The 8,065-nt window shown below is 45.9% G+C and overlaps 5 protein-coding genes across 5 annotated transcripts; 2 read left to right on the plus strand and 3 right to left on the minus strand.

Annotated features, from left to right (window-relative positions):
* Positions 1 to 52: 52 nt before the first annotated feature.
* On the plus strand, positions 53 to 1,060 carry LOC129795135 (distal membrane-arm assembly complex protein 2). Its single transcript, XM_055836182.1, has one exon. The coding sequence runs from the start codon at positions 125 to 127 to the stop codon at positions 986 to 988; it is 864 nt and encodes a 287-aa protein (XP_055692157.1). The 5' UTR covers positions 53 to 124; the 3' UTR covers positions 989 to 1,060.
* On the minus strand, positions 1,050 to 2,412 carry LOC129795134 (epimerase family protein SDR39U1). Its single transcript, XM_055836181.1, has 3 exons — positions 2,308 to 2,412; positions 1,976 to 2,180; positions 1,050 to 1,906 (listed from the first exon to the last, which is right to left on the minus strand). The coding sequence occupies exons 1-3, from the start codon at positions 2,321 to 2,323 to the stop codon at positions 1,219 to 1,221; spliced, it is 909 nt and encodes a 302-aa protein (XP_055692156.1). The 5' UTR covers positions 2,324 to 2,412; the 3' UTR covers positions 1,050 to 1,218.
* On the plus strand, positions 2,320 to 5,193 carry LOC129795132 (serine/threonine-protein kinase PITSLRE). Its single transcript, XM_055836180.1, has 3 exons — positions 2,320 to 2,563; positions 2,638 to 3,805; positions 3,878 to 5,193. Exons 1-3 carry the CDS (start codon positions 2,490 to 2,492, stop codon positions 5,147 to 5,149), a joined length of 2,514 nt encoding a protein of 837 aa, XP_055692155.1. The 5' UTR covers positions 2,320 to 2,489; the 3' UTR covers positions 5,150 to 5,193.
* Positions 5,194 to 5,842: 649 nt separating this feature from the next.
* Positions 5,843 to 6,552, minus strand: LOC129795137 (dual specificity protein phosphatase 19). The gene has a single exon (XM_055836185.1). The coding sequence runs from the start codon at positions 6,550 to 6,552 to the stop codon at positions 5,956 to 5,958; it is 597 nt and encodes a 198-aa protein (XP_055692160.1). The 3' UTR covers positions 5,843 to 5,955.
* Positions 5,843 to 7,808, minus strand: LOC129795136 (tRNA pseudouridine synthase-like 1). The gene is made up of 3 exons (XM_055836183.1): positions 7,562 to 7,808; positions 7,055 to 7,498; positions 5,843 to 6,989 (listed from the first exon to the last, which is right to left on the minus strand). Exons 1-3 carry the CDS (start codon positions 7,606 to 7,608, stop codon positions 6,518 to 6,520), a joined length of 963 nt encoding a protein of 320 aa, XP_055692158.1. The 5' UTR covers positions 7,609 to 7,808; the 3' UTR covers positions 5,843 to 6,517.
* Between the last annotated feature and the right edge of the window lie 257 nt (positions 7,809 to 8,065).

Raw genomic sequence — 8,065 nt, forward strand, 5'->3', positions numbered from 1 at the left:
ATAACTTTGAATTAAATCCTTTAAGTGTTAATTTTTTTGTTTTCTCACAGCTCCAGCTGATTGGCTTGTGAGTTTCGTACCATAACCTCACATTTGTTGCTCTAAATGTGAAAAAGAAGATAAAATGTTGAAAATCACTCGAATTCCGGGCATAGCGCCCCATTTGCGTTACACCGTTGCATCCTTTTGCACCCACACGAAAGGCAAGAAAATCCTCAAGGAGGAACGTGATAAAATAGTGCAGGAAAAGGTGAAACTGGAATGGAGGGAAACAATGGGTCAGCGGAATGAGTGGTCCAGTAAATTGGGGCTCTTTGCTCCGGAGAATGAGAATGCGGATTTTATTACAATGATGCAGCAGCCATGGGATTTATCGGTGTCAAGTGTGAAGCGCTGGTATGTGCGGAAGAGGGAGAAAATGAATCGAGCAATGCAATCATTCAATCAGGAACGACATGATATGCTGGGTTCTGACCTGGCGGCGGCACATTTTATCGTTTTCCGCGGTGGCCGGGTACGCTTTGTGGGTGCTAAGGAGTGGATAAAAATGGAGAAGGATGCTGTGGAGTATAATGTACCGAAATTTCATGATCCCAAATACAAAGTGGAAGCCCTTGATTGCTCCCGGATGGTTTTGTACTACGAGGGATTGGAGAATTTGAGACGTTTATTCTTTATGCGGTACCTCAGCTTTCGGGACGTTGCCACATTTGATGATTGGTGCCTGGACAGAGTGTCCGGGAGTGAGTGTGAAGCTCTGGAAGAATTGGATTTGAGTGGAACGTGTATCACATACAGAGGCCTCTCTGCTCTCTATCGTCTGCCACAGCTGAAGAAACTCACCCTAACCCTTCCGGTGGATGAAGTTCAAGCCACACAAATGAAATTGGCAACGGCAATGCTGGAGGAATGCTGTCCAGAACTTTCTGTGAGTTATCTTTCATCTCAAGACTCCCTGAGGCCCCAGGAAACTTTGCTGGAAACGTAAATTTTGTCATTTTTTTTGTAGAAAACTATAAAAAGGGGGCTTAAGTAAATTATAATGCTTATTTAATTATAATCCTTTGGGTTTTATTAACTCGTTATTCCTGGAAGGGAATTTTTTTCTACCTGTTAAAAATTACCATTTAATTACCAACTAATAAAATTTCAATAAATAGGCAAATAAATAATCGCAGCAGGAACATGCCCCATCTCCCTCTCACAAGGAAGTTCTCTCTACCGTTTCCTCCCGACTACTTCCATGCACGCCGAATTAATGTCCGGATATTTGAATGTGAATCCCAGCTCAGGGAGACGTTTAGAGGCTACACGGGGACCTGTGGTGAGCAGGACAGCACGTTCCCGGGCAAACATTGCATTTAGGATGGGTTCAGGGATTCTAAAGGGTGCCGGACGCCTTAGGGCTTTGGCAAAAGCCTTTGAAAATTCCGCATTCGTGACAATTTGCGGCGCTACGGCATTCACAGCTCCCTGGAAGTCTGACTTCTTCAGGGCCAGAAGAATAATGGCACAGAGGTCTTCAATGTGAATCCACGGTAGTGGTTGATGCCCCGATGCCACTGGACCGCCCAATCCAAGGCAGAAGGGCAGATAGATATTTCCAATCATTCCACCTTCGCGTCCCAGAACAACCCCAGTTCTCAGCCGTACTCCACGCCAGCCCGTTGATTGGGGTACATCAGCTGCAGCTTCCCAGGCAAAGCAGAGACGTGACATAAAGTCATATTCCACACCTGGATGGTCTTCGTCGTAGATTTCACATGATTCGGTACCAGCTGAGGGGTACAAACTGACTCCGGAGACATTCACAAATACCCCAGGAGACTCCGCGGGGGCCTTTGTGATGGCCTTCACCATTGAAGCTGTGCTATTAACACGGGAATTCCAGACATTCTGTTTGAATCTGCAACAGGGAATTCATTTTTATGATCTCTGGAGGCAGGAAGAGGATTTAAATAGATAGATCCCTCACCCTGGAGTCCATCGCCGTGTAGGATCCAGAACATTCTGTCCAGCAACATTGACTACAGCTGTTGTCCCCCGGGGCAGACCATTTGCTTCCAAATCATGCCAGGTAATCCGATTCATTCCCGGCATACGAGAAACGACTTTCACATCATATCCGCTAGATGTCAGCAGTGTTGTCAGTCGTTTGCCAATAAATCCTGTGCCACCGCCTAAAAAACAACCCACCAAAGATACCAAAAACAAAATTAAAAACTTCCCCGTAACTTCTTTGAAGGTCAAAACAGGAAATCAATGTAATCCTGATGCAGGAAGCGGAGAAAAAAAAGATTATCTCACCCACAAGAACTGACATTGTTTTTGTCGAGCTATGTGACAGTTATGTGACAGCTGTCAAAAAAAGTTTTCCTCGCAGCGAAAGCAAACGTTTTGGCTCATTCACAAAATATCCTTGCTCGAGGAAAGTTGTAAAAAAATTGGGAAAACTCTGCGAGAAAATAAATAAATAAAGTGAAATAAACATGAGTGGATACGATGATGCATCTGGAGCGGAGGATTTAAGTGAAGACGGACAAGTGAGATCCCCAGAAGAAAGGTTAGTTTGAGGAGTTTTTTTTTACAATGGAATTTTTTAGCATTCTTGCTAATTTACTTTTTTTTTGCCAACAGTTTTGCTGATGCTGATGCAACTGAGGATTCGCTGGACATTAAACCCCCACAGGCAATGAGGAGTCACGAGAGGAGTCGCGACAAACGCGGTGGGTACAAGGAGAAGCGTCATTCGCGAGATCATCGACATCGTAGCAGTGGTGGGCACACGGAACGTCCGGAAAGGCACGATAGACGCCACGGGGGTCACCATAGGGGTGATTACCACCATCAGGGACCACGGAGGCATTCAAATGAGGACCGAGGGAAGCACTACGCTCCACGTCCGCGGGAAAGCTACCGGAAAGGTGAACATGAGCGCTACCGGAGTAGTCCGCAGGAGAAATCCGAAGCAGATCGCATGTTGGAGGACCTTCGGAGTCATTTGCTGAGTAAGCGCCACAAAATGGAGGCTGAAATGCAGGCACAGAAGCACCATCAGGGGGAGAATTACGATAGGCGGCAGCAGCAAAAGTACCAACATCCGGAGAAGAAGTCTTCGCACGAACGCCGACGGGATTATCGGGATCACAGGCGCAATGTGGAGGACATTGATAGCCCGGAGAACTATGGGGAGCATCCGAGTTCATCGAGGGGTCAACGGGAGGGACGTCATGAGCAGCAAATGGCAAGATTTGAGGACCCAGAGCAAGCTGCCAGGCGGGCCAAACTCCTTGAAATTGATCGAGAGACAAGCAAACGCAAAGAGCAGGCGCGTGAGGAGCTGCGTGCCAGGCGTGAGTTACGCCGTGAGGAGCGTCGTGATGACGGGGAATCCACCCAAAAACGGCATCGGCACGACGAAGAAGCACCACGGAGTCACAAGAGGAAGAAAGTTCACGAGGAGTCTGTCATAACGGTGTCTGATAAGTCCGAAGAGGACGACGAGGAAGAGGATTCAGCTTCGGATTCCGAATCAAGTGGTTCCTACGATGATTCCCAGAATTCCGATGAGGAAGAAGAGGAGGATATCCCAAATAGCCCCCTCTCCGTTGGGGATCTCTCAAAATCCGAGCATAGGCATCGAAATTCATCGCGAAATAGCTCCAAATCGAAGAGTCATACTCCAAGATCTCGTTCCGGGTCAGCATCAAATAGTGGCACAGCTTCGGGTTCGTCTGATTCCAAATCCATCAATTCCCGGGCGTCATCCAGGAGTTCCGGAAGGCGCGAAAAGGGAGACAATGAGGTGAGTTTGCTCGTCTCTTTTGATTGATTTTGTTCTTGATTGTAAATTTTCTTTTATTTTTTGTCATTTCAGCGTTCACAAATCTTCGAAGAGGACGACGATAGGGAGGAAAAGGTTGCAGAAGAAGGAACTGCAGCCGATGCAAGTCCATTGGGGACGACACCGAGTGTGAAGGAAAAAGCTCCGGAAGATGATCTCCCATCGTATTTCCCAGCATTGCAGGGTTGTCGCTCTGTGGAGGAATTCCAGTGTCTCAATCGCATCGAGGAGGGTACCTACGGGGTGGTTTATCGTGCCAAGGATAAGCGAACGGAGGAGATTGTGGCCCTGAAGCGACTCAAGATGGAAAAGGAGAAAGAGGGCTTCCCGATAACTTCACTCCGGGAGATTAATACCCTCCTCAAGGGGCAGCATCCGAACATTGTGACTGTACGGGAGATTGTTGTTGGCAGCAATATGGATAAGATTTTCATCGTAATGGATTACGTGGAGCATGATTTGAAGAGTCTCATGGAGACAATGAAGCACAAGAAGCAGGCTTTCCTTCCGGGTGAGGTGAAATGCCTCACGCAGCAATTACTACGAGCTGTGGCTCATCTGCACGATATCTGGATCCTCCATCGTGATCTCAAGACTTCCAATCTCCTTCTGTCCCACAAAGGTATTCTCAAGGTGGGTGATTTTGGTCTTGCACGTGAATATGGGTCACCACTGAAGCCCTATACATCGGTGGTGGTTACACTGTGGTACCGTGCTCCGGAACTCCTGCTCGGCTGCAAGGAGTACTCAACACCCATTGATGTGTGGTCTGTTGGATGCATTTTTGCTGAATTCCTCGCCATGACGGCTCTCTTCCCCGGGAAATCCGAAATTGATCAACTCAATCGTATCTTCAAGGATTTGGGTACGCCAAATGAGAAAATCTGGCCTGGGTATGGAGAACTTCCGGCTGTGCAGAAGATGACCTTCACAGAATACCCCGTGTCGCAGTTGAGGAAGAAATTTGCCCATCTTACCAGTGAATTGGGCTTGTCTCTGCTCCAGGGATTGCTGACGTATGATCCGAAGCAGCGGCTAACGGCTGAGCAGGCGCTTAAGAGTAACTACTTCAAGGAACTTCCACTACCCATTGATCCCGCAATGTTTCCCACGTGGCCGGCAAAGAGTGAACTCGGAGCCCGGAAGGCACTCGCGTCGAGTCCAAAGCCCCCATCCGGAGGGGGGCAGTTTAAGCAGCTCGGTGGAGACGACGGCGCAGACAACCCATCGGGATTCCATCTTGGCGGGAATCTCCTGGATGCCCGACAAATGGCCATGGGGCCTGGATTCAGTCTTAAATTCTAATCCCATTTATTTTGTAATTAAAGAGAAATAAAATTTGAAGAAAATATTTATACAGTCGTGACCTCGTGGTAGGACCGTCGTCAAAATGACTTCTCCGCGGTAAAACGGCTTCAGAATTAAGAATTTTGCCTTCGCAGTGGGACAATTAGTACTATTGGAAAGGTAGGATACTAATTGTCCCACTGCGAAGGCAAAATTCCTCATTCTGAAGCCGTTTTACCGCGGAGAAGTCATTTTGACGACGGTCCTACCACGAGGTCACGACTGTATTTATTTCTACAACGATGGAAGTTTGATTTTGAGAAGTAGAAAGTAGGCCTGGGCGAAATCGGCGAAAGGCGAAAATAGCCATTTTGTGATGAAATAAGTCAGAGAAAGCGTGTGGAAATTATCGCGAGGAAAATAAGGAATTATCATAGTAAAAAATAGCCGAAAGTTGTTAAATTTATATGTAATCAAAGGATGAATTCTTATAGATTGTTTATGTAGGTAGAATATAGCGGAAGACAACAAATACCCGCTGAAAAGGAGTAGGGAAAATCGCCCAAGTAAAAGTGAGGTTAAGTAGAAATAGGAAGAGGGATTCATTGATAACTTTATTCAAACAGGAATTGATAAAGAAATAGAAAATGTCTGGAAAGGTGAAAAGGGAGTTCGAAGAAGCTCAGTCGAAAAATATGTAAGAAGATATTATTAGGATAGTTTTAGATATAATTGCCCGACCGTTTATTCTCCCCCAATTGACTAAAATATATAGCTTATAGCAAATACAGTCCACTACTCTGCCGTCATCAACACTACACTTTCTACGTTTTTGGCCCCAAAACTTTGTCCGCAAGCTCCTGAAGTTGCTTCATAAATCCATCATTGGGCTTTGCACCTGGTCGCTTCCTTCGAACCATCTCCATGGCTTCGGCTAGTGGGATTTTCTCTTCAAGAATTAAGTATCCCACAACAATGGCGACAGATCTGGAAATTCCAGCATTGCAATGCACAAGGACACTTCCCGTCTCACGTGCCACATTGATGAATACCCTCGCTTCCCGGACTAGCTGATAGAGGGGATATTCCGGAACGTCTAGGCATGCAATGTGATGCTTTTCAATTGATGGCGGCAGAAGTATGGGGCATTCAATGCCAACACTGAGGACATGCGTCACACCAAGGCGCAGGAGACGTTCCACATCCACGGCATCCTGGGAGCCAAGAAAGAGCTTCCCAGGAAGAATTTCAGCAGCTTCCGGATCGGGTTTCGTGTCCACAACAAAGCCATATGTTGAATTTTGCATTGGGATAACTTCGGTGGCTCGTTCAATGACCTGTGATCCATCGGGGTACGTGACGAGGGTATCACAAGTCCGTAAGCACCTACGACGTGCTTGAATCTTCTCCAGGAGACTCATTTTGTGCTGGAAATTGCAAATCTTCCTCGTTGTATGTGATTTTGGTGAGATAGAGCCCGTACGGAGGGGCTATTTCGAGAAAACTAGGCCACGTGTGCTTACTGGGGATTGTTAGCATCTCATACACATCTTTTTGCGACAATTTCCCCTCTCCAACAGCCAGAAGGGTGGAAACAATCCTCCGGACTTGCTTGTAGACGAAAGATTTACCTTTTAAGCGAATATCGAAGAAATTATAGAGCTTATCAGTACGACATCTATTTTCAAGTGTTGTGAGAGACTTTCCAGGACTAATGGTGATCTCTGAGAGCTTCCTCAGGGCGAAAAATGCATGATCTCTGTTGTCTTTCGTTGCAGACATAAACGTCCGGAAGTCGTGAAGTCCTTCAATTTGTTTAGCTGCTTCTTTTGCCTTCTCAATATCCACAAGGGGATTCCTGCAAGAATGAAGCAATCTTTAGTCAGGGAATCATCAATTGGGATACATTCCGGGACGACTCACGATACAAAGTAGCAGCGATTAATCTCCTCAATGGGTACAAAGTTCAACCTTCGTGCTCGACTCTGCTGATCTTCTGGCACCTGGAAGTTCTTTGCAATAGCCACACGATAGAGGTAGCTCCTCTCCCTGGCGTTGAAGCGACAGTGAAATGTCCTGGGAACACGTCTTGTGCTCAAGATTCGAACAAACAGCCCGTCACGAGTGAAGGAGTGATTCAGAAGTTGCGTAATGTGGCGCTCAACGTACGGCTCCCCATTGTGCCGCAGGAGATCCACATGAACTGCTGAATGGAGCGCGTGAACCCCACAATCCGTACGACTGGCAACGACAACCTCAATGGGATTTCTGGGATGAAGACGCTGAAGAGCAAGTTCCAGTGCAGACTGAACTGTTGTATTGTCCAATGGTACAGGATTTTTCTTATTTACAACCTTCTGGAGGCCACTGGGAAAATTTTTAAAGCGTTTTTTACTTCCAAATCTTGCTTTTTGGTCAGGATTTTATTACCGGAAATTCGTTCCTAAATAGGAAATATTCAAGAGGTACCGATTCATTAGACGAATTTTCACGAAAGTACGTCTAAAATTGGATTGTCACGCCGGCATTCACGATGCTTTATCTTTTTTAATTCTTTTTCTATAATTTTTAATTCGAATTAATTCGTTTTTCTTGTGATTTTTCTTGAATTTCCTTAAATTTTCTTATTTGGCTGGAGAAAAAAATGTTTTTATTTGAGTTTCAAAAAATTTCCGCTGCAACTTATGGCGCTATCGCTTAAGTGAAAGTGAGACGGAGGTATACATCTCTATTGGTGTCTCGTTCGCACGAGATGTTTTTCTCAATTTTCTCGCGTTTTCTGCAAAATTTTCCAGCAAAATATGCTTTATAGCGCTTAGTCAGATTCTTAGGTGCCTCCGGAAGTCAAAAAATGTGTTTTTTGTCTAAAAATGAAGAAAACAGACCACATTTGGACGTCGGCTCATTTGGTCGACGATTTCATCCAAATAATGT

Source organism: Lutzomyia longipalpis, chromosome 4 (assembly GCF_024334085.1).
Source record: "Lutzomyia longipalpis isolate SR_M1_2022 chromosome 4, ASM2433408v1".
NCBI lineage: Eukaryota > Metazoa > Arthropoda > Insecta > Diptera > Psychodidae > Lutzomyia > Lutzomyia longipalpis.

Coding starts and splice junctions, on each gene's coding strand:
- LOC129795132 (XM_055836180.1), top strand. CDS start 2,490: ATGAGTGGATACGATGATGCATCTGGAGCGGAGGATTTAAGTGAAGAC. Junction 2,564..2,637: donor GTGAGATCCCCAGAAGAAAG/GTTAGTTTGAGG, acceptor TTTTGCCAACAG/TTTTGCTGATGCTGATGCAA. Junction 3,806..3,877: donor GCGAAAAGGGAGACAATGAG/GTGAGTTTGCTC, acceptor TTGTCATTTCAG/CGTTCACAAATCTTCGAAGA.
- LOC129795137 (XM_055836185.1), bottom strand. CDS start 6,552: ATGAGTCTCCTGGAGAAGATTCAAGCACGTCGTAGGTGCTTACGGACT.
- LOC129795134 (XM_055836181.1), bottom strand. Junction 1,907..1,975: donor ACACGGCGATGGACTCCAGG/GTGAGGGATCTA, acceptor TCCCTGTTGCAG/ATTCAAACAGAATGTCTGGA.
- LOC129795136 (XM_055836183.1), bottom strand. CDS start 7,608: ATGAATCGGTACCTCTTGAATATTTCCTATTTAGGAACGAATTTCCG. Junction 7,499..7,561: donor TATTTAGGAACGAATTTCCG/GTAATAAAATCC, acceptor AAATTTTCCCAG/TGGCCTCCAGAAGGTTGTAA. Junction 6,990..7,054: donor AATCGCTGCTACTTTGTATC/GTGAGTCGTCCC, acceptor TCATTCTTGCAG/GAATCCCCTTGTGGATATTG.
- LOC129795135 (XM_055836182.1), top strand. CDS start 125: ATGTTGAAAATCACTCGAATTCCGGGCATAGCGCCCCATTTGCGTTAC.